The sequence below is a fragment of the Castor canadensis genome, chromosome 6, assembly GCF_047511655.1.
Source record: "Castor canadensis chromosome 6, mCasCan1.hap1v2, whole genome shotgun sequence".
Lineage (NCBI taxonomy): Eukaryota > Metazoa > Chordata > Mammalia > Rodentia > Castoridae > Castor > Castor canadensis.
Window position 1 is genome coordinate 21,558,807 of NC_133391.1, and position 25,181 is coordinate 21,583,987.

The following is a 25,181-nucleotide window of genomic DNA, read 5'->3' on the forward strand; positions in this document are numbered from 1 at the left end:
TGGGCACATTAAGCAAGTGCTTCACTTCCTTCATGCTTATCCCCACCCTTCTCCCTGCGGGCAGTACTGTCTCCCTCTATTTGTTTCCCACACATAGAGGACAGACAGTCAACTAAAACACATATATAACCAGGCTACATTATTGCTTAAAATTCATCCGTGCATCCCACCTGATGTTCACTGTCTTTTTATTCCCCTTGCTTACTGCTGCAGCCTCTTGTCTAGGTTTCTTCCTCTTCCTCTTTCCTCATTACAGAAACTAACATTAGCTTGGCTTTACTGTCAACCACTCCACCTTGCTTTACTCCTGTTCCCTTTCTCCTTCCCAGGATATAGCCTCACTCTGCATTCCTGTGATCTTGCTCATTTTTTCTGAGCTGGGTCCAGAAACTGTTGACTATAAAGCAGACCCCAATACTGGGATGTCCTGCCTTTAAGGATGCTGTCATGAGGAATCTGCCATTGTTTATTAACAGCCAAACCCCAGAATGTCTTCTCAGCCTTCTGGAAAACTCTGAGTTCTCCATATAGCTCTTAACCTGATCCCCTACAAATATTCCTCTACTTCCCCAAACTTGTAAGGGGGAAGTTGACGCATTCATCTGGCGCCTTTCAAGGTCACTCACACCCTAAATAAAACCTACTTTGTTTTCCCCAACACTTGTCTCTCAGACATTAGATTCTCCATGCAATGAGCATTTAGATCTGAACTTGGTAACACTAGCCCACAATGAATGTGTCATGTTTTAGAGCTTTCTATGTTATTGTATCCTATGTGATAAGATAATATAGACCCTATGATATTATTTCTACATTTTTTTTTGCCTTTACTTTTTGTGGTGCTGAGGATGGAAACAGGACCTGAACTTGATGCTCAACAAGGACACTACAATTGACCAACACACCCAGCCTATAAATAACACGTACTACTTTATAGCCTAAACCCTGAGTCACAGAAAGTTCCACAATTCCTTTTTTAGGTGTCCTTTAGAATTTTTTACATTTTTACTGCCTGGAAGACTCTCCAGTTTCCTTCCATGATTACTTCCTGTGGTAGGTTGACTAATCCTCACTCCCCATCCCTAAGCTCTCAAATCTGTTACCTTACATGGTAGGAGGGACTCTGCAGAGGTGATTAGATTCAGATGGGGAGATCCTCCTGAATCATCTGCTTGGACCCTTATGGGAGTGAGGCAGGAGATGGGATGATGAAAGCAGAGAAGTCTGAGTGGTACCACTGCTGGTGGAGCCTGGAGGGGTGTAGTTGCCACTAGAAGTCGGAAAGTAAGGATCCAGAAAGAATGCTGCCTGATGAAAACTTCATTTTGGAATTTTTTTTTTTGAGACAAGATCTTATTGCATAGCTCATGATGGTCTTCAATACAAGATCCTACTGTCTTTGCCTCCCAGATATCTAGCTTACAGGCTTGTGCGCCACCACACTGGGTGAAATTTTGGACTTTCAGTGTTCTGGACACTGAATAAAAGTTGTGTTGTTTTATGCCATTAAATTTGTGTTAATTATTAAAGCTGCCATGGGAGCACAGAATGGGGTGGGACAGTTTCCTTGACAATAAAGAAGGACTTACTCTCTTTAGAGAAACAGATGAAGCAACAAGCCAGAGATGGTGAAATGAGAAATTTTAACTTTAACAGAGGCTTCTAAACTTAGAAATGAGCTATCATTTCTTATCATGACATATGTGCCAATTACAAGAGTTTTTAAAAAAATTCATGACAGTGGTGAGTTGAACACGGCAACCGTGCTGGACTTGCTACTATTGAAAATGACTCAAAGATAGATTAGGGCCACACGACACTTCATTGTATTTCCCTTTTGTCATACATCTTCAGATGCCTCTGTCTTAGACTGTGGGGCTGCTATAGTAAAATACCATAAGATGTATGTTGGGAAGTGCAGGACCAAGACACTTCAGGTTTGATATCTAATGATATCAAACCACTTCTGGTTCATACAATGACGTCTTCCCACTGTGTCCTCACATGGAAAGAGTAAGGCAGCCCTGTGGGGTGTCTTTTATAGAGGTACCTGTCCCATTTCTGAGGGCTCCATCCTTAGCACATGACCACACTGCTTTGAGGTCCTGTCCTTGTGGCCCGTGCTGCCACTCCACTTGTTGTCATTCTGGCCAGCTGGTACACAGTTCTTAACTTCCTCAGCTGTGACCAGTGGAGAAAACTTTCTCTGTTTTTAAAAGTTTATATGAGGGCTGGAAGAATTGCTCAAGTGGTAGAGCACCTGCCTAGCAAACTTGTGGGCCTGGAGTTCAAACCCAGTATTGCCAAAAAAAACAAACAAACCCAAAAACATATGATTAGGTCATCTCTCCCTACCTTAAGTTCAATTCTGCCACATAACATAACATAACAAACATAACATAATCATGAGTTCCATTCATCATATTTACAAGCCTAGTGACCCACGGTCACAAATATGGGTGGAAAATCTTGATATTCAATTTAGAATTTTGCCTACTACTCCACTACCATAACAATGTATTTTGAAATAAGGGACTATATTTTTTAAAACAAACAAATAAAAAACATCTGCGATTTTTCTTAGAATTTTGGCTTACCAAAAAGAACTATTCTTTTAATGGAATTAAACTTGAACAACTCACAATATAATTAGTTCCACTGAGCGTCATTACGGTGATTAATTCGATAATTCCAGCATGACTCTTATCTTGGTTGCACAATGATGGCAGTAGGTAGCCACCTGTGCAGGCCCTGATAACCAATGAAGTCATACAATTGGCTAATTAGCAAAAGAGCAACAGCAAAAATACCAAGTAAAGGTTGTGTTACTATACTATGGTTTTGCAAAAGGCTACCATTGGAGGTGTGAAAATAAAAGAAAATGTTTGATGAAAGATTGAAAGAACTTTTCAAAGTGGATTGTGGAGGCCACTAGGAAAAGGGGCTTATGCCCATTCCAGCTGCTGCCTGGAAAATGAGCTTTGGTCACTCTCACCATTTGACAGGGGCACCCAGAATGCCCACAGCTACATTGTGCCTCAAGGTTCAGGATGTTTATCAAGAGATGTTGGACTTGTATTATGGACAGGTCCAGATGGGGGGCAGGACTCAAGTAGTAGAGGGCTGGCCTGCCTAGCAAGCACAGTCCCTGAGTTCAAAACTCCAGTATCTTAAAAATTTTTTTAAAAAGAAAAAAATGAGGTATGGACCTTTTCATTCAATTTGTATGTTCTTTCATTCTTTTTTTTTTTGTTTTGTGGTACTGAAGGCCTCACACTTGCTAGGCAGGCGATCTACCACTTGAGCCACTCCATCAATCTTTTTTTTTGTGTGTGTTGGGTACTTTTGAGATAGGGTCTCAAGAACTATTTGCCTGGGTTGACTTGAAACCAAGATCCTCCTGATCTCTGCCTCCTATAGCTAGGATTACAAGTGTGAGCCACCAGTGCTTGGCTCTTTTTCTTTTTCTTTTTTTTTTTTTGATGGTAGTACTGGGGCTCGAACTCATGTCTAGGCAGGTGCTCCACCACTGGAACTATTTCTTTTTTTGCTTTGGTTATTTTGGAGATAGGGTCTTACTTTTTGCCCATGCCTGCCTGGACTGAGATCCTTCTATTTTATTCTTCCCTCCGTAGCTGGAATAACAGGTGTAGAAAACCACCCCCAGCTTTTTTTCTGTTGAGATGGAGTCTCGTGAACTTTTTTTTTAATCTCAGCTGGCTTCAAATCATGATCTACCCCATCTCTGCCTCCCATGTAGCTGTGATGATAGACACACGCCAACACGCACAGCTATTGGTTGAGATGTGGTCTTAAGAACATCTTGTTCAGGCTGGCACTGAACCACGATCTTCCCAATTTTAGCTCCTGTGTAGCTAGGATTATAGGCATGAGCCACTGGTTCCCAGGTTATTCATACATTCTTTATCTTCTATCATATAGCCCCTTTCATTTTTAATATTCAATATCTCATTTCCTCCTTTCCTTGAACCACTTATTCAGAACTTTTGGAACATATGTCTCCTGAATAACAATTCCTAAGACACAAATAAGGTTATTTTTACTTTCTTAGAAATATTTATGTATGTACGTATGTATGTATGTTGATGTAGATTGAACTCAGGGCCCTGTGCACACTAGGCAAGTGCCCTATCACTAAGCTACATCCCCAGCTCCAAGATAGTATGTTTTTTAAAATTTTTAATCAACACATGGTAATTATACATATTTGTGTGTCTAGTATAATACTCCCATACATGCATGCAATGTGCAGTGATCAGATGAGGGTAAGTGGAACATCTATCACCTGAGACATTTATCTTTTTATTTTTTTTTGCATTGGTAACATTCAAAATCTTTCCTAGTAGCTATTGTGAAATATTTAATTATTATTGACCATAGTTATCCTACTGTGCTGCAGAACAATAGAAATTGATCCTATCCATCCTCTCTCCATTGCCCTCTCCCCCACACACTTCTTAGGCTCTTGTAACCACTAATTCTTTGAGATCAATTTTTTCCCTTCCACATGTAAGTGACAAAATGTCTTATTTGTCATTCAACAGTCATTTTTACTTTTGGAGTTTCTGAGGTGATAGACATGGGAAACTGGATGTTATAGTTTAAACTATTGTCTATAGGTTGATGTGTGGAAAGCTTAATCTCTACCCAGTGCTATTATTTTGAGAGGTTCTGGAAAGTTTATGAGCTGTACCCTAACTGGACAAAGAAGGATACTAGGGTATGTTCTTGGGGACTTTTATCTTGTCCTGGGTCTCTTTCTGGCCCTCTAGTTTCTGTCTGTCATGAAGTGATGAACCAAATCCACCACAGGCTCCCACTGCCATGATTTTACGTTTCACCATGGGCCCAAAATCAGTGGAGCCAAGGACTATGGACTGCAACTGTGAAACTGTGAGTCAAAATAAATCGTTCCTGCTTCGTATTGTTTTTGTCAGGTATTTGGTCACAGCTAAGCAAAAGTAACTCATACAGAAAATTGGTACCAGAGAAGTGGGGTTGTTGCTGCAACTAAAACTGATTGTGTAGTTCTTACGCCTTGGGAACTGGTTTGTGGGAGGAGTTTAGGAGTGTTTGGAGATGTGGGTGAGAGAAGCCCTAGACTGCTAAAGGCAAAGCTTGATGGGAGATTCTGACCGGAGTTCAGAAAACCAAAAGCTGACAGCAATGTGGACAGTGAAGGCCAGGCTTGCGAAGTTTCAGAAGGGATCAAGGTCTTTACTGGGAATTGGACTAGAGGCCATTTGTGTTACATTGTGGTGAATAATTTATCTATGTTTTGTCCGTGTCCTGAGGCTTTGTGGGAAGCTGAGTTTAAATATGATGGACTGACTCATCTGCCAGAAGAAATTTAAAGACAGGCTAAGTATTCAGGCCATGGCATGGATATTGCTGGCTGCTTTTATATAGGTTTACAGAGAGAATTGGAAAGGAAAAGCAGAGTGGATAGAGTTAAAAATGTGCAGTTTGGCTAGAAAAGTAGCATGCGTAAAGTTGCAGACAAGGAGGGTGTGGTTGTTACAATGATTAGAGCCACTAAAAAGAAGCCACAAATTTTGCACTGGGATAATAGGAGAGATGCTTTGAGGACTTTGAGGAATGAGGCAGAAGTCACCCAAGGCAGGCTGCAGGGAGTGAAAGGGTAAATGCAATCGAAAGACCTTGCCTTGAGAATAGGGCACCTCTGGCACCCTACTCACACAGGATTTGTTTCACTGTGCTCAGGCTCCCAGGCAAGCTGAGGCCACTGCAGCCAGGGATCAAGGGGGCCCAGTTACTGCTGGGGCTGGAGGCAAACCTCGGCATTGTCCATATGATATTGGTTTTTTGCAGGCATGCAGAATGCAAGAGCTTCAGAATCATGGAGGCTTCCATTCAGATTGCAAGGGAAGCCCTGGAAGCCAGGCAATGTGGACAGGGTCAGAATTCCTGCATGTAGCCCCTGGAGGGGCTGTGTGTGAAGCTGTGAAGGTCAGGCCTAAGCTGCAATAGAGCGCTCAGGATGTTAGCTACAGGAGTGTGGAATGTCTGCTGAGGAGTAGACCTGGGCCACAAGTAGAGTGAACCTAAGAGAGAGACCATGTGGGCTGCAAACTGCAAAGCCATAGGGCAGGCTACTCTAGCCTGTTGGAGCTCACATAGTGTCCCCTGTGCCCTGCCATTTTGACTTAGCAGGGGTTCACAGCTAAGAGTTTGCTCTGAGCCTCAGAATAGACTTTGAATATGAACTTTTGAACAATGTTGGAACTGTTAAAATTTTGGGGATTCTTGGAGATGAACTAAATGCATTTTACACTGAGCTGGCCATGAGCCTTCAGGGCCCAGGGGAAGAATGTGGTTTGAATGTGGAATGTCACCCACAGGCTCATATGACGAACACGTGGTCCTCAGCTGGAGGTGCTGTTTTGGGAGGTTTTGGAAACTTTGGTGGTGGTGAGGGGCTACTTGGAAGGAGTAGGTCACTGGGAGCATGCCTTTGAAGGTTCTACGGGAACCCTAGTACCTTCCTTACTTTCTGCTTCCTGTGTACCACGAGAGAACAGCCTCCTCCTCTACACATTCCCATGGCCTCACAATGGGCCTCAAATGAGTAGAGCCAAGGACCATGGATCAACCCCCCAGAAACTGTGATTTAAAAAAAATAAAGTCTTAGTTAAGCATAGTGGCTCATCCTGTAATCTTAGCTACAAGGGAGGTGGGATTTGGGAGAATCACAATTCAAGGGCAGCCCAAGCAAAAATGCAAGACCCACCCTGAAAAAAATAACTGAAGAGAAAAGGGCTGGAGTGTGGGTCATGTGGCAGAGGGTGAGGGGCAAAGCCAGGAGTTCAAACCCTAGTACCACAAATTATATATATAAATTCTTTCTCCCTTAAGTTGTTATGTGAAGCATTTTGTCACAGTGACAAAGCCTGACTAATATACTGGATAAAAGGTCCACAGAAACTGCCCAGGTGGGTCACATAGCTCAGGAGTTTAAGGTCAGTCTGAGCAAGATAGTAAGACACCATTTCAAAAAGAGGGGAAGGGTGTCCATGAGATCTGTCTGTATTATTACCTATGACTGCATGTGGGGCTACAAATTTCACGTCAAAATTGGAATTTACAACTGTAATTCCAGCAGTAGGGATGATGAGGCAGAAAGATTGCACATTCAAGGACAATCTGGGCTGGGTGCTGGTGGCTCACGCCTGTAATCTTAGCTTCTTGGGAGGCAGAGATCAGAAGGATCACGGTTTGAGGCCAAACCAGGAAAATAGTTTCCTATCTCAAAAATATTCAAAACAATAAAGGGCTGGTGGAGTGGCTCAAGTGATAGAGCACCTATCAACGCAGTGTGAGGCCCTGAGTTCAAACCTCAGTACCACGAAAAAAAATTGTAATTTAATTTTAAAATATGCATCTGTTTGGTGGCACATTACATATAGGTGGTACATGTCAGATGTCTGGAATCTAGGCAATAGTTTTGTTCCTAAAAAAAAAACCATGGAGCTGGAGGTATAGTTCTGTGGTAGAGCACTTGCCTAGCATGCCCAAGGCCCTGGGTTTGATTCCTTAGCACTGCAAAAAAAAAAAACAACCCACAAACAAAAACAAACAAATCCATAAATGAAATCAGGAGAGAATTGAAATCTTAAGGGATATGGAGAGTGTTTGGAATACCCTAAGTGAGTAATTCCCTAAGAGCTCAATGAGAGGGGAGCAAAAACTCTAGAAAAGTTGTTACTGAGCTGATTTCATCTAGTGGGTGAACTGGCTATTTGTATGTTAGAATTTGTGCCTTGTTTAGAATCTCAGAAATCCAAAGCTTTTAAGAAGTTTCCATTATATTATGCAGAGACTATATGTTTTAAGAAAAAAGCACTGTGACTTTTGTAACCACTTAAAAGAGAATGATTACAATAGCTCCGAGGAGCAAGACATGTATTTCCGCTCCTGTGATTCCTGTCACCAGGGTGTGACTACAAAAGCCCATCAGTGTGAAGACAGGTGAGAAGAGAACTGAAACAAGCACTTGGTTCAGTTGATTGTGGCTTCGGCTACACAAAGTATTTAGGGCTGGTGATGGAATTCAGAGATAGAACACTCACTCGATTAGCAAGCATAAGGCCAGAGTTCAATCTCCATCCCTGAAAGAAAATTAAAGTAGTTATCATATTTCATCTTACCATATCATGAAATTTCTAACAAAAGCACCGTATTCTCATTGCTTGCTTACTTGTGTTTGACACCAAGTCAAAACTTTCTAGGCAGGGTCCAGATGCCATCTGTCAGCTATTTTTGCCTAGTCTTAGTTATTAAATATTCAGATCCTGTTAGTGTAAGACTGTAATAGTTGAGCTCATTGACAAAGATGTCCACATTCTCCTAATTACTGCATTTTTCAAAATCTTCAGGGAACATTTCAAACCATCATTTCTATTATGAGTCAGAAAAACAAAAGACAGGACAAGTTGTGGATGAGAGTTAAACTTGAGCATGTACAATGTGACAATCTCTCTTCCCCCTGGAAAGATTTGATGTGCTATCATTAGAACTCCAAGGCACCTCAAAGCTAGAACATTTTAATTTCTAATGCATAACTAAAACCTTTGGCTGGAGGTATAGCTCAGTGGTAGAATACTAGACTACCATGTGCAAGGCCCTGGGTTTGATCCGCAGCACCACCACACACACACACACACACACACACACACACACAAACACACAACTAGGGGGAAAAGAATGAAGGGCATCCTTGTCTTTTTATTTTACTTTATTCTATGAGATTTTTTGCATATGTATAATATTTCCATTAGAAATTAAAGAAAGCCTATCTTTTTTTTTTTGTGGTACTGGGGCTTGAACTCAGGGCCTCATGCTTACTAAGCAGGCACTCCATCACTTGAGCCACTCCACCAGCCCAAGCCTACCTCTTAAGGCCTGAAATAAACCATACAAAACATTTAATTGGAAGTTATTTTAGACACTGAGAAAGAAGGTGCTTTGCAAGGAAAAGAGTGACTAAGCCATGACTGTGAATCTTGACCATGGATGAACTTCTCAACTTTGTAAGCAATCAAGGCAAGAAATTTCACCAGCAGACAACCTTCCCTGTACTGAAATGCTGCCTGAGACCTTCATATATGAGTAAATCTGTCCCACCATATGTTGACAGGACATGCAGAGACCTGAAACCCCTAGTGACTGACAGGGCCAAAGCAGCAGACGTGTAAGGTAATCTTCCAGCCTGTTTAACCCTCTCCCTATACATGCAGTTACACAAATGGGCAAATACTGCAGAACCACTGCCCAACCAACCCACAGAACTGTAAGCATAAAAAATCCCCAGTCACTATGTTTTAGAGTGACCCAAATAGGTTAGAATAGTTGGGGAGGACTTTATGGAATTCAAGATGTACAAAATTAGGCTGGGAGTGGTGACTCATACTTGTAATTCCAGCTACTTGGGAGGCAGAGATCAGGAGGATAGTGGTTCAAAGCCATGCAGGCAAAACATTAGCAAGATTCCTATCTCAACCAATAAACCTACCGTGGGGGCACATGCCTGCCACACCAACTATTTGGTAGGATTTTTCTTGGTCCAGCCAGCCTGGGTAAAAATGTGAGACTCTATTTGAAAAGTAACTAAAGAAAAGAGGGCTGGGGGTGTGGCTCAAGTGAAAGCCCTGAGTTCAAATTCCAATACTGTCAAAAAAAAGATAAATATATGATTTTTTAAAGCCATGTACAAAACTAGGCTCGTTTTTTTGACAGTCAGATGTTTTCTAATAATGCCAGCATTTCTTCTTCAGTCTCTTTTGAGAGAGGCATGTGGTCTTCATCAGTTCCTCCTCAATGATTTCCTTCTTGATTCTCCTTTCCACAAACACTGCTACCACATTTGTGTTCACTGATTAACTAAAGTACAACAATCATTTTTTGCTTTCGGTTTTCAGTATTTCAAATTATGTTGAATTCTTGTGTAACTGTCATTCATTGCAGTGAGATATTGCTACAATTAGACTTCTTTCTACTGTGAAATCCTTCTATGGCTTCTTTTACTATACAATAATGTCTTCACTCTTCAGCCTTGGCTAGTGAAGTCACTTCCTTCCCACTTCTGGATGCCATTCCTATTTCTAGGCACAACCTGGATCACTTTCATCCAAGTGATCACTTTTCTTCACCAACTCCAACTCCAGCCAAATTAGATTTATTGTTTCTAGACTATGCCATAAATATTCATTTTAAAAATACTTTTTGCTATTGATTTTTTCCAGATAAACCCCCATTGTCCAGATTTTCCAAATCCCAAAGTGTCCAACTCAAGTTCTAACTCGTTTTCTCTTCCTCCTTCTTTTTCTCTTCCTCCTCTTCTTCTTCTCCTTCTCCTCCTCCTTTCTCCTCCTCCTCCTCTTCCTTCTTCCTTCTTCTCCTCTCCTCCTCCTCCTCCTTCTCATTCACCTTCTTCTTTTTCCAGTGCTGGAGATCAGAACTAAAGCCTCATGCATGCTAGGTGAGCATTCTACCACTAAGCAACACCTCTAGTTCTCAAATTTCATCTTCCGTGTGAGGCTTCTTCCCTGATAATTCCAGATTACTTCCTGAGGTTCTTTAGTATTTGTCATCCAAACAATTCAGTTGACCCTTACTCTATAGGCTTTTATTCTAGTTACCTTTTGCATGTGTAGATATTTTACCTATGCACCTAAATCACAACTTTCTGGAGAGAAAAGTGCGTATCTTATAGCTTACCTCTTGTAAAAAGGCTCTATCAGAAAATATTAATGTTGAGTATGTGAAAGAAGAAGCCCTCTAAACAGGAAAACAAGAACAATAATGAGAAAAATACAAGGTTTGTTCAGAGATGAGAAAGGTAATATCAAATAATATTTAATTCCTTAACAACAAGAACAAAAGAAGCATTCAGCTATCATTCTTCCTTTTACATATTTGTCTCCAAGACACAATCATACTCATTTTTTTGCCTCAGGACTTTTGCACTTGTAGAAATTATGATCACTGAAATAGGATTTTAAAATGAAACTTTATTTACATGCTACAGGAAGGAAGGAGGGGGGTGTTCACAAACTAGACAAATTAGTGGTATAACCTACTTTCTTAAAATATAAAATTAAAGGATCTATTTCATACATGAGGTCCTCCTGCTACAGTTGCTTTGTGGTTAGCAGAAGAGGAAATGCCTCAGAATACCCAGCAGTGTAGGTGTGGGGGAAGGCAGAGCCCTGTATTCAAACACTCTTAAAAGGTCTTTAAAAGCGGGTGAATGAGGGCATGTTGATGCATGCCTATAATCCCAACACTTGGTAGGCTGTGGAAGGAGGAGCTTGGGTTTGAGGACAGCCTGGGCTTCATAGTAAGACACTGTCTTACTATGGGTCAGGGGAAATGGCCCAAGTGGCAGAGTGCCTACCTAGCAAGCTCAAGATCCTGAGTTCAAATCCCAGTACTGCAAAAACAAACGAGCAAACAAAAATAAAACAAAAGGGGTGAGTGTATTAGAAAGTGTCAAAAGTTGGCTAAGAGAAGTGTGGAGAAATTACCATTTAGGTGACAATTTTCCTCTTCCTACCAACTGTTGTCTTCATTCACAGATTCATTTATTCAATAACATTGATTCCAATAAACAAAAATTATAAACACAAAAGTTGTAAAAAAGGATATGAAAAACACAAACCACAGGAATAATGCCCCAAAGAAAACTGATCTAGCTGTATGAATACAAATGAAACACACTAGCAGTTCACTTGATGATGTTGACCATTATTACCAGGTATAACCCTTCAAAGCACAACCCCAGTGACCTACTTCTTCCAGGTACACACCCCTTCTATATTTCCACCACCTCCCGACAGAGTGCCACCAGCTGGGAAACAAGAGCTCAAGCCTGTGGGGACGCTTCATATTTGAACCATAACAAGAACTTAATTTCTTCACCATTTCCTCCCTACATCTTTTCACTGCTTGTTCCTTTGTTTTTCCCCATGGCACTGGGGTTTGAACTCAGGACCTCACACTTGCTAGGCAGGCATTCTACCACTTGAACCACTCTGCCATTCCTTTTTGTATTGAGTATTTTTGAGATAGGGTCTTACAAACTATTGGCTTTGAACCAGCAATCTCCTGACCTCTGCCTCCTAAGCAGCTAGGATTACAGGTACCTGGTAGCTAGGAGCCACGAGGGCCTGATCTGTTTGTCCGCCTTTTTTAGGTTTCACCTCCTTAGAGAGTTGTTTTCAAGTGATTCTATTTAAAATAGTGTTTTTCTATTATTCTTTATAGGAGATATGTATGCACATATATGTATATTTACATATACCTATAGATACAATTGTTTATTTAATTTTTCTCCCTACTAAAATGCAACCCATGAGGGAATGGGTGTCATTTATCTCATACCCCAAGCAATCTCTGGATCCCTGACAATTTTCTGCCACATGAAAACATTTGATGAATAAATAACTAACAGTAAAGAATTATTGGACTTCCATGTGCCCAAAACTGAAAATTCATTATCTCAATCAAGTCTTCCAGCAATCCTTCATTTTACAGAAAGAAGTAAATAGCTTGTTTTATTTCACTTTACAATTGTGTAAATCATTTACATGGTTCCAGAGTTGATGCTGTAGAGTGAAGTACATTCAGAAAATTCTCCAAACTTTTGTGTGGCTCAACTGGTAGAGTACTTGCCTAGCAAGGTTGAGTTCAAACCCCAGCAGTGCAAAAACGAAACAAAGTAAAACAAGAACCGCCCCCCCCCCCCAAAAAAAGCCCAGAAAAGTTTACCTTCATTCCTAACTTACCCACTCTGTCTTCTTGATCTCCCCAATAGGTAATCATTTTTATTAGTTTTTGTTTATCCTTCATTCTATAACATGTGCTCATATATTTTGCTGTATTATTTTTCCCCTTTCTTAGATAAAAGATGCTTTCATTTTTTTTAAACATGCTTATTTTCTGAGCTTGCACAATGTCTTGAGTTCAATCCTAAGTATAATACACAAACAAAAAACTTGTTTCTAAAACATGCTTGGTTTTGAATGCTTAGCCAGTATATCCTGTGATTGCTCAACAGTTAGGTGTAAGTATTATCATTATTAATATTAAAGGTGCATATTAGTTGAAAATGCAAAATAGCAATTTATTCAAGCAGTCTTTTTGTGGTAGGCTTATGCATTGTTCCTAGTCCTTTGCCACTACAGTGTCGCCATGAAGAGCCTCTGCACACCACTTTCTGGGTTTTTGCTGGTAATTTTTGGATGTGGAATTGTGGGTGAAGTACAATTGTGTTAGATATTGTCAAATTCTCTGTCATGGGAGTTGTATCATTTTGCATTCCAGCAGTAATATATCAGGGTATTTATTTTCCCAGCACCTTGACAACAGAATCTGCCATCAAACCTTTAAAGTTTCTCCGAATACATAAGAAATGACAACTCATTATGGCATCAGTTTGCGTTTACCCTATTGTGTTATCTCCTTATGGAAGGCAAAAGGCTGTTTGATTTTCTTTTTCAGTGACCCATCTGTTTATATTTCTTGTCTATTTTTCTTTCTTTCTTTTCTTTTTCTTGTTTTATCGGGGAGCTGAAGATTAAGTCCACAGCCATGACAGACTGAAGCACACGCTCTACTGCTGAGCTATATTCCCAGCCCCTCCTTGTCTACTTTTTCAAAAAATATTTTAGCTCTTTAGAAGCTCTAGCCAAGAAATTCTTTTTATGTATAAGTTCCAAGGATTGCAAGGAATGCATTGTATTTTTGCATATGGCCATCCAGTTATCCTAACATCAATTACTAAGGAACATGGCATTTTTATGCAGTTGAAAGAACACCAAGGTAGCTGGAATATGGCAGTAGGAAAGCTGTGGAAATAAAGCTGAGAAAGAAGGTAGGGGCCAGGACATATAGAATTTTCTGGTGTACGTTAGAAATTTTAGTTTTGTCTTGGTAGCATTAGACAGACACTGGGAAGTTTTCTACCGGTAGTATGTATAAAGGAGGGGATGTGTGAGGAATATTCTCTTAGCTGGGGATAGTGATGGTGGTTTCTTGGCTCAAATGGGAAATAAGACACAAGTTCTGGTATAAGCTGAACTTTACATTTGGGATATTTATTCAAGCCTTAACATCTTTAGTATTAAAGACATGGAGCTGGGTGCCAGTGGTTCACACCTGTAATCCTAGCTACTCAGGAGGCAGAAATCAGGAAGATAGCGGCCAGCTCAGGCAAATAGTTCTCGAGATAGAAACCCATCACAAAAAAGGGTTGGTGGAGTGGCTTAACGACTTAAGGTGCAGGCCCTGGGTTCAAGCCCCAATATCAAACAAACAAACAAAAAAGAGACATGGAATTATCTTTTCTGATTCTAATATGGTCCCCATAAGTATTGCTCCTTAAGGCTAAAATTTCAGCCTTATCTGAAATGTAGCAGCTGCATGCATGGTACAAGTAATATGTGAAGCTACTTCTTCTCTGAGAAGTTTAGAAACCTCTTTTGTAGCTGTGTGGGACAGACTGAAAAGGAACTGTGTCACGTGTGCTGTGTAGAGGTGCTGACCATGGACAACCCTCACTCTGTTCTTCCCATTGCTTGCCGTGCATCTTCTCAGCACTTCTTTAACTAAAGCTAGTGCATAGTGAGTTCAGCTTGGCACCATAATTTCCTACTTATTATAAATTTAGCAAATGTATCTAGCTTTGCTTTCCTGGGACATTTGGTAGGTGATTAGACTGTTCCTCTAACAATAGGAACAGTTTGGAAGTTAACAAATGAATTGGGAAATGATGTGTCAATTTAATTAATCTAATTAATGTTGAAGTTAGTGCCTGTGTGAAGATAATGGCTACAGAACTATAAAAACTCTCATTATTAGTGCTACCTAATGGGCAAAGGAAAAATGGTGAGCAGAAGAGGAAATATAGTGTGGGTTAAAAAATTATTTTTGAGAGAGGGAAAGGAAAAGAGAATGATACAGCATCAGAAATATCACATACCTTAAGATGTGAAGGTAGAGGATATAAGGATGTGTACTGAAAACTGTTGAAAAACGGGGGGTAGGAGGTAAAGGGGTAAGGAAGAATAATGGAAGGGGTTGAACAGACCAAAGTAAAGCACACACACAATGAGCATACATTGAAACACCTTTTTGAATGTCAACTTAAATATTAATAACAAAAATCAGGACTGAAAAATAGGTACAGTGTGTGCATGGGAGGCACTAGTGGGAGGGGGAGGGTGAAGGAAGGGGATTAAGGTGACAGAATATGGTTGATGGACTTCTATGAAGTATACCTATAGGAAACTGAACTAAAAACCTCTTGCAATTGCTTTAAGTGGGGTGGGGAGGGGGCTGAGGAGAGAGATGGTGAGGGCAATGTAAATAATATACAATTTAAATCTAATTGGAATTGTCACTACAAATCTTCCCATAATGAATATATCCTAATAAAAATTTATAATAAAAAATAAAGCAAAAATTATTTTTGAGACAGCGTTCTGCTATATAGTCCAGGATAGACTTGAACGTGACTTTCTGCCTCTGTCTCCAGAGTGCTCAGATTATAGGTAGGCACCACTTGTCCAGCTTTGAAATTTTAAGAGCCAGGAATATCCATTGAAAACCATAAACTGAGGTGAACTGAGAACTATTCGGTTTATAGATGTTAAAATGAAATGGGACAATGTAGCACTAGGTGCCCAGTTCGCACAGGTAGAGAAGCCACAAATTGGGTTCAAACAAACCCCCAAAAAGCAAAGATAAAAAAAAAATCTACTTCTGTCTGATGTTTGGCTCCTGAAGTTCTCAATCTTCTTTTTGTATTTTCTTATAAGGAAAAGGTTTGAGAAGAAAAAAGGAAGTATCCCCTTGTCTTTTGCTGAAAAAATCTGAAAGTGAGTGATACACATTTGCTATTTAAAAAGATCCTAAACTGGGCATGGTGGTTGGTACCTATAATCCCAATACTCCGGAAGCGGGAGCAGGAGGATCATGAGCTCAAGGTGAACAGATAAGAGGAAAGCAACAGTTTTAGTGGGGTACCAGTCTTCTGGATGATAGATGATGGTGGAAAGTAGATGAATCTGAGAGGTCTTTAGGAATTTTAAACAGTTGTACTTGGTGATTAATTGGGTGTCAGGTGTGAGGAAGAGGAAAAATCCAACATAACTGTTACCATGCTTGGAGTTTTCCCAAAGACCTATGCAGACGTAAGTGGAAAACCTCTTCTATAATTTGACAGATGTGCGCCACCAGTGCCTGGCTAGCAATAATGACATTAATCATCTTTAATAATCCTCCAATCTGGAGTATATTTTTCTATGTGTTTCTTATGCCCATTGTACATTAGGCATGCCTTCAGGACATAGCTGTCTACTTACCTCATTTTAGGTTGATATGCTGCTTTAAGAGTAAATCAAAGCAAAAGTAACTGACATGGGGAGTGTGGCCCAGTGGTACAGTGCTTGCCTGTATGCACAATGCCCTGTGTTTGATTCCCAGCACCCCTGCCAAAAAAAAAAAAAAAACTGAACGGAGTTGAAGTTGCTGTTTGTTCCCACCATTAAACTACTGGCTGGAACAACTAACTAGCCAGATGACTTTGCTAGTGTTTGAGGTGGAGAATACAGAGCAAGACCAAGCCTGTTGTAGTTGAGGGGAAGGGTAGGTTCCTTCTAAACTTCTTGACTTTGAGGTCACTTTAGAGTGTCTAAAGGATCAAGATGCCTCAAGAGACCTTTACGCTAAAGATAAAAATTTGAGAGTCCTTAGCTAAGTGGACGGAAGTCATAATTATGTGCGTGGATGAGCTCACCTAGAGAGTCTATTTAGAAGAGAATAGGCCAGGAACCGAACCAGAGAAAAACATGTTCAACAGGTAAGGATAGTGAGTAGGTTGAAAAGACAGATGTGTATACCAGAATAAGTAAGAGGAGAGCATCTGAACACCAACAGAAAGAGTTATTTTAAGGAGAGCGTGGTTAACAGGGTGAAATACTACTGAGAGTTATGTAAAATGAAAACTGAAAAGTGTCCTTTGGATTTAGCAACTAGAGGTTATTGATGGCATTAGAGCTGTTTTGGTCAAGTGTGGGTGGTTAACCCTGAATACAAATAGTTTAGGTGTGTCTGAGAGGTGATGGAAGGGTGCCAAGTAAAGACAATTTTTGAGAAGTTCAACCTTGAAGGGATAGAGAGAGATTAAAAGCAACATTTTAGGAAGACAGAAAAGGGAACAAAAATATTACTAGTACGTGTGTTGTTAATTTAATTCCACCAGCATTTGCAGATTACATGAAGGATGCAGGGCAAAGAAGTGAGAGTTGAGATGAGTAAGAACTGTTCCTTGCCTTCAAGATGCTTGAAGTTTACTGGGGGGGGGAGGGTGGAGAGGAAGACAGATAACTGCTGTGTAGAAAGTGCCACAATCGATTCAGTAGTAGCACAGGTGAGGTAGAAAGTGTTTATCAGAAAGTCTGAGAAGTCGTAGAAATGACTATGAGAAAGTTACTCCAGGCAGAGGGAAAGCTGAATTTGTTGGTAACTCCACATAGCCCTGAGAGAGCATGGGTTCTTGGAATCATTGCCTGGATATAAATATTGCCTCCTTTATTAGCAGATCTGTGGTCATGGGTAATTAGTATAGCTTTGCAAAGCTACAATTTACTCATCTATAAAATGAAGCCTTGATCCCTAGCACTGAAAAAAAAAAAAAAGAAAAAAGGAAGAAAGACAAGGAGCGGGCAGTGGAGAAGGAGGCAGCGGATAATTGTCAGGATTTTATTGAAGCCTGGAATGCAAAATCTGGCACACAGTGAACACTCAATACATATTTACTTTCATTACTTTAAGATCTAAAATGCAAAAAGGACAAGATGTGAAGCCAAAGAAGGTAACCAGGAGTGAGATCATGATAGATTTGTCAGGAAAATCAGCACTGTTCCCAGCATTAATTAAAGTAAACTAGTGTAATTATTAGGAAACAGTTAAACTGAAGCCAGGCTTAATTCCACTTAAAAAAAAGTCTTCAGGAAGCATCTTAATTATAATCTCCGGTTGATGAGGCCTAGGGCAGCAGGTATGCACAAGTACCTGATAGTCTACTAATTAGGAGGCAGGGGTTACTAACCTCTAATTGTGCAATTTGCAAATAGTTTTTTACATTACAAAATCTTGTAATAGGATGAATTATTTTCCATTAAAGATTATTGCTAAATTTGGGTTTTCTAGAATTTTTTTTCTATATGTATGTATTTCTGATCTTTCTTTTTTTTCTTTTGCAGTGTTGGGGATGGAACCCAGGGCCCTGTGCATACTAGGCACATGCTCTTCTGAGACAGATCACAGGACCCCACCGCTCCCCTAGGGAACTGTTAAACACTGTTAATGATAGGCCTTTGTTGTAAGCACCCCTTTTAATGTTTATTTTTCCTTTAAATTTGCTAAGACTTTGGGGGTAGGGCAATTTGACTGTAATTGACAGCTATTAGACCCTTCCCTCCCGCCCCAGCTGCATGAATGGAGGACCATCAGCCAAGCAGCCAATTGAATGGCCCTCAATCCAGCCTGGCTGCTTTGAACTCTCCATGGACGCCTGGATGAAGCTACACTGAAACCACAGCTGCTTGCTGTTGAAGCACACCTTGGCCTCCCAGCCACAACAGCTTCTGCCAGACCATTTGGCATCACAAGCCTTGGTGAGCTCCAGCAGCCATTTTTACCCAGCGTAGAAGGGAGCACTCCCTGTCCTCTGGTGGCCCTGTAGAAGGCCTGTGATTGGTGCAAAACTGTTCTTTATTTGCATGAAGGACTATGCTATGATTGGTGCAAACATCTTTGCCATGCCCCTTTTTTGGCTATATAAGCAGACTGGCTCATTTGCCAGTAAGCCAGGAGCTACACTCCAGTGCTGCGCTGCCCCCTGGTGTTAAAACATTAGGCCCAAATAAAAGGCCTTTGGAGTTGGAGTGATCTTTTCTTGCTTACTTTTGATCTCTATCATTAGTACACCAGGTTGAGCTGGTAACAGGAAGCGATGGCAGAAGCAGCAGAGGAGCTGTAGAGGCAGTGAGGGTTACAGTGGCAGCAGCAGCAGCAACAGTACTGATGGGAGGTTGGCTGAACAGCTCCAGAAGGAGGGGAGACTATGGAAGCTATGCAGAGCTGAAGACAAACTATGGGCACTGGTTGCTAAAAAGTTCCAGGTTGCTGCCAAGTCTTAAGGGCTGAGGGTCCTGACACCTGAGACCCACTCAGGAGGTGTGATACTAGCAAGTGCTAACTGTTGTGGCCACCCATTCCTGCTAAAAGCCAACGATTACAATAGCTGCCAAGTGCCAGGGCCTCTGGTAGGTTAAATCCCAGAGCAACAAGCTTCTACTGAGTGCTTGGAGCCTTAACTCTCTGGCTTCTAAAGCCTGCAGCAATAGTTTTCTAGCTCTCAGGGCCTGGAGCAGTCAGCCTCTGGGCCTGTCAGTACAGCCCCCAAAGCACTTAAGGATCAGACATGGAAGTGCTGGAAAAAGGGCTTGTCTACTCACAATTTCTATCTGGGTAAAGCAAAAGGACCCCAGCTACTGGTTGACAGTAGTACCACTGAGCTATATCCCAGCCTGTTTCTGTATTTTAAAAAATAAACTGGTAAGCCGGGCCTGGTGGTTCATGCTTGTAACTCCAGCACTCAGGAGGCTGAGGCAGAAGGATCTGAAGTTCAAAGTCAGAGTGGACTACATGGTAAGACTTTGTTTCCAAAAATAAATAGATAAATAAATAAAATAAAAAAACCTCTGCTAATATGGTAATACTTTGATTTCATTAAAAAAGTTATTTCAATCCTAGCACCAAAACAACAGCAACACCCACTGATCACGTGGTGTAGCTGACTTTTAGAATTCTGCACAGGTACTTTGATGGCAGTTACACTCCAGAAACAATCTGCAGGTGGGCGTAAGGAAAATTGCATGGGAACTGTGGTCTTTATCTTTTCCTCATAGTTTGAATGGATAGAGTTCTCTGGTCCAAAAAGTCAGCCATTTGCCATTCAGATGTTTTTTTGAGCAAGTCCTTTCTTTTTCTCTTTGGAAGAGTTCAACTTCTCACAGAAACAGGACCTTTTCTGTAGGAGGAATTTTTGCTTTAAAAAGATATTTCTGGGTTGGAGTAATTATTACCCCCTGTTGAATATTTTTGAAACTCAAAAGATCATGCTGCTTGTCTTCATTTAGGAATTTTCCATTCCTGATGAATCCAGGGATATAATCTCTCCACTGGCGTTTGAAACACTGATTTTGATATTTGTTATGCAATATATTAAGGCTGGTTCTGATATTTGATATGGGGTGGCTTTTGTTATGTCCTGTGAGAGTGTGCCTCAATTTCCCTAAATCTTTTCCTGATTGTCTGACGCTATAGGCAATCTGTCTAAAGCTTGACTTTAGCAGGTTCATTCCTCCTGGTTGAATCTACTTTCCCGAGGTAGGAGGTCCCCAGCTTCTGCCAGCCCTGCGGATCTTCTCGCTGGGACTGTAAATGCTTAATAACCCCCACGCAAGAGGGAGTGCTCCATGCAAGCAGGGACTTCGGGTTTGAACGTATCCCTCCTCCCGCTACCCGCCCCAGTAAACGTGGTCCAGTCGGTGCACTGCACAAGTGCACAGGGCTGAACCAAATCTTTTAGGAAATGCCACTTACTCACTATCCGAGATGTCCCTGTTGTGTCTCAGTCTATTTCATAGAAAACTACATGCTCTGTACCCCTTCCTGGTAGAAGTCATCTAGATTAGCTTTGCGAACCACTAAGGGGCGCAGGAAGCAGACACCTCCAGCAGTCTGGGTTGCAAACAGGAGCGCTCGCAGCTCGGAAGGCCGGGCGGGGTGTCGCCTCCCTGCTGGAGCTCGAAGCGCTTTCCTCCGCTGAGCAGCGCAGCCCAACATACAGGGGCGAGGGGTGGATGATGCCGGACTCGACGCAGCTCCCTGAACTTCAGCTCGTGGACGGCAGCCCCGCCCCTTTCGAGAGCCGAATCGTCGATGCTACCTCCCGGTCCGGGAGCCGCCATGTTGGAGGGGTGGGTGGAGAAACACACATGGGGCAGCCAAGGCTGCATGAGATGGGGACTCGGCTTTCCTTCTCTTTCCAGCCCTCTATGGTTAGGCAAGACGAATTCGCCAAAACTCTTCCTCTGGCTGACTCTCCAAAATGAGGTACCGGTATTCGCGCGGGACAGCCCCCCCCCACCCCCCCGCGCTCGGAGCATGAGTGTGCCCGCCCGCGCGCGCGCGCCTCCGCGCCGTCAGTTGCCCGCGCGCCCGCGTCCGGCGCGCGCCGCACCCCGCGCGCTCCCGCCTAGCGCCCGGAGCGCGGCGGCGTAGACTCTCTGGTGTACCTGCAGGAGTCAAAACCTACACGATGCCGGGGAAGCTGAAGGTGAAAATCGTGGCCGGGCGCCATTTGCCTGTGATGGACCGCGCCAGTGACCTGACGGATGCCTTCGTGGAGGTGGGTGCAAGGGCCTGCCCTTCCCTCGAAGCGCCGTGAAGAGGTCTCCGCCTCGCGCCCGGGTTCCCGGTCCCCTGCACCGCGGGGCGACCCCGACCGAGTCTCAAGGTAGCGGGGCGCGGACGGCTCCGCACGCTGGGGACGCGGTGCCAGCAGGCGCCAGCCACCTGCCGGTCGCGCATCCCAGGCAGGGCCGCGCGCGCCTCACGCGCACGCGCGTCCCACGACGCGCGCAGAGCTTGAGGGGCGTCGCAGCCCCGAGGCCCGGGCGTCACCCGCTCCTGAGTCATGAGTGTTCCCTGCAAATGCTCTTCGTCTCTGCTGCTGCTGCTGTTGCTGCTGCTGCTGCTGCTCCTGCATAGTGCAGACCGCTGGTCTGCTGAGCTGCTTCCCTGTAATTTAGTGCCTGCAGCTAGGAAGTCAATTAAGTGCCACGGATTTAAATTGCAAAATTGCTTTTAAATCTTAATGATTAGTTGAAGAGTCATGCAAATTAGCACAGGCCTACGGGCTCCAGAAGGTAATAACTCAGAGTCTGAAAGAAGCCAAGGAAAAATTGTCATAAAAGTGGACCTGATGAGCCCAGCGCATCCTTTAATAATCGTTTGGGAGGTTAATGCTTTGGGTTGAGGGATACCCGGTGCTCTGTAGCCTGATTTCATTCATCTCGGTATCAATAATATTAGTTTCTCTAACTGAATAAATGCAGCTCACCTCATTGTTATGGTATTTCTCAATCCCAGCATCGTTTTCATTGAAAGAAATTCCTCCTGCTCATGGGCCACAAGTTAGGTAATAGTGAGCCACAGAAAACCCAAGCATAGTATTCACTTTTAGGTAGCTCAGAGAATGACCCGCACTGCTTATTTTAATAACCAATAGCTAATTTAGTTATTGCCATATCCGTGCTAGGTACTTTTTAATTCTTACGCCTCACATTCAGCCTGCTATGAAAGTATTGTAGAACCCCACATTACAGGCGATACCAGGGAGTTCTACCGGTGGTAATAATGTACCCGAGGTCTCTTAGTTGTAGATGTCCACAGCCTGGCAGTCTGTTTCCCCCAACCACTGTGCTAGGACTGCCCCTCCAGGCAGGTGATGAACATTAAATTGGAATGAGAAAGCTTAACTCTTGTCTCTAAAGGTTTAGAAAGACGTCTAAGAAGGTGACAGTTGAGTTGGGCCTTAAGGGAAAACCTTATTTTCTGCAGGGCGCCCCTGGCTCACACCTGTCATCTTAGCTACTTGGGAGCTGAGAGCAGGAGGATAACGGTTGAGGCCAGCCTGAGTAAATAGTTCCTGAGAGACCCCCATCTCCAATAAAATAACCAGAGGTTAATATTATTATTATTATTATGGACTGGAGGTGTGGCTCAAACAGTAGAGCACTTTGCAAGCACAAACCCTTGAGTTCAAACCCAAGTCCTGCCAAAAACAACAAAAAGAAACCAAACCACCTGATTATTATTGTTATTTTTTCTTTTAAGCAGGGTTTAGCCCGGGGAGGTTTCTGAGCAGAAATAAAATAAGAGCATATTTGTATTAGGTTGTTTCTTTACAGGGGGACTGGAGTGGGTGTGTTCTTGACATACTGCACAGATGAGGGGTGAGGTGGAGAGGTCAGTTAAGAAGGTGGTAAAATCATCTAGACTTCGTGTGGCAGTGGGAGTAGATCAGAAAGATTTGAGGAAGATTTCTTAGGTTAAAATAATTAGGCCTTGATAGCTAAGTGGATTTTGTTGGTGAGGTGAAGGCTGGGGTGGGTTCAAGAGTGACTCATTAATTCCTTTTTTTCTTTTTCAGATTTTTTTTTTTTCTATTTGAGATTGACATTTTACTAAGTTGTCCAGGCTGACCTCAAACTCACGATCCTCCTAACTTAGCCTCCTGAGTAGCCAATATTACAAGCATGTGCCCCCAAGCCTGGCCCTTGTTTCAACAACTAATTACTGAGTGCCTGTTATTGCCAGGCCTTGTACTAGTACTGGTGTAGCCAGTGTATAAATGATGTGTATATGGTGAACAGGAAAGACTTGGTTCCTGCTTTTAAGGAGCCTATATTTTGGTGACAGACACTGACATTTAAAGGGTAAAGAAAACAATAGAAAGAGAATAGTAGGGGACATCCACTTTAGGTTCAGTGACAATAGCAAAGACTTTTTAGGTGAGGAGCCAACAGCAGCTCAGGGAGGGTTTTAGTGTGTATGAGAGAAGGCGAAGGGCAGGAGGGAAGTGGGGGCTGGGAGGCTCAGCAGAGGGAAGATGCTGAGAAGACCCGTGTGTGTTTAGGAAGGGCAGGAACAGTGTGGCTGTCATGCAGAGAAGAGGGAGAGAGTGTGTGAGGAGAATTAGTTGAGTAGCCAGTTGTGGAAGGCTTTCTTTACAGGCCATGATTAAGAGCTGGAATTTTATTCTAAAGTCAGTGGCAAACAGTTGTCAAATGAGCGCTTCTGTTGCTGTGTGTAGAATCCATGTAAGAGGGGAGAATGGAAGTAGGCATCTAGTGCACACAGTGTGCTGGTTTTGGTAATGGAGAGAAGTGGGTTAATTCCTAATCTATTTTAAAAGAGCACTAGAGGAATTGGTAGAAAGTCTCCCAGGAAAGGGAGACTTCTGGAGTCAGCAGGGTGATTTTTATGAAACCCCGTAGGGATGTCTGAGGATCGACTGGGGAGGATCAGTTGCCATTGGGCCTGTTTGGCCTGAGATGTCTTTAGGACCATGGAGACAATTGGATTTGTGGTCGTGGTGTTCAAGAAAGAGGTCAGAGTTAAAAGTGGGTTCATACAGGACAGTGTTTCTCAACTCTTAGACTCAGAGTATCCTTTATTTTTTGATGGTGCTGGGGATTGAACTCAGGGCCTCACTCTTACTACTAGTATGCTTTTCATGTAACAGATACTCTGAAGTCTACTCTTTACTCTCTTGACATGATAGTCACTGTAAAAATAAATCAATACAATGATCTAAGGATAATATGATGGAGAAATGAAGATTTTTTTTTCATTTCTGTATGGAAGTACTTATTAATAACCACAGTAAAAATGGCAAGCTGTCAAACTGAGTCAGGGATATTAGTGAGCCCTGGTAGCTTCAGCCTGTAGTAGGCAGTGGGGTACAACCATGATAAAGCACACATTTCTTTAGTCATGGAATTTACCTTTTAGTGAGAGGAGGTAGTTCATTAAAAAGCTAAGTGAAAGATATAGTGTGCCAGCTGGCAAGCAGTGTCCCTTGTGGAGGACATAAAGCTGGGACATGGGTAGAGAGTGTCTCACCACTGTGTAAAGCCACATCACTGTCACGGCCCTTCATACAAAGTAGTCAGCTGTATAGTTTTGGCATTGGCTACCTGATTTTCCAAAATAGTCAGCTCATGGTAAAAAGCAGAGTTGCTTTTTGGTGTACACAATAGCTGTAGTTCTTGACATCTTGACACTCACTTGGATCTATAAAAGTGAGTTAGGTTCTAGTAAGTTGTTTTTTTTTTTTTGAGATAGGGTCTCATGTTGTAGCCTAGGCTATAGGAACTCATAATCCTCCTGGCTCGTCTTCCTGAGTGCTAGGATGAGGGGTGTGTACTTCCACACCCGGGTTTAGCTTTTTCACTTGTGATGACTATATGGTGAAATGTTTGAAAGTCATGACATGGGAC

General features: G+C 42.3%; 1 protein-coding gene across 20 annotated transcripts in view; it reads left to right on the top strand.

Annotated features, from left to right (window-relative positions):
• Positions 1-21,064: 21,064 nt before the first annotated feature.
• The window catches only part of C2cd5 (C2 calcium dependent domain containing 5), an 89,634-nt gene continuing 85,517 nt past the window's right edge, over positions 21,065-25,181 (top strand). For 19 of the 20 annotated variants that reach the window (XR_012448812.1, XR_012448813.1, XM_074075873.1 and 16 more), the window contains exon 1: positions 21,338-21,523. Coding sequence is in view for 18 of the 20 variants with exons in the window: in XM_074075873.1 (XP_073931974.1) it covers positions 21,434-21,523 (90 nt within the window). In the remaining 2 variants the exon portion in view is untranslated. Of the gene's footprint in view, positions 21,229-21,337; positions 21,524-25,181 lie in introns of those variants that run through there. The other variant, XM_074075872.1, reaches the window with a different exon arrangement.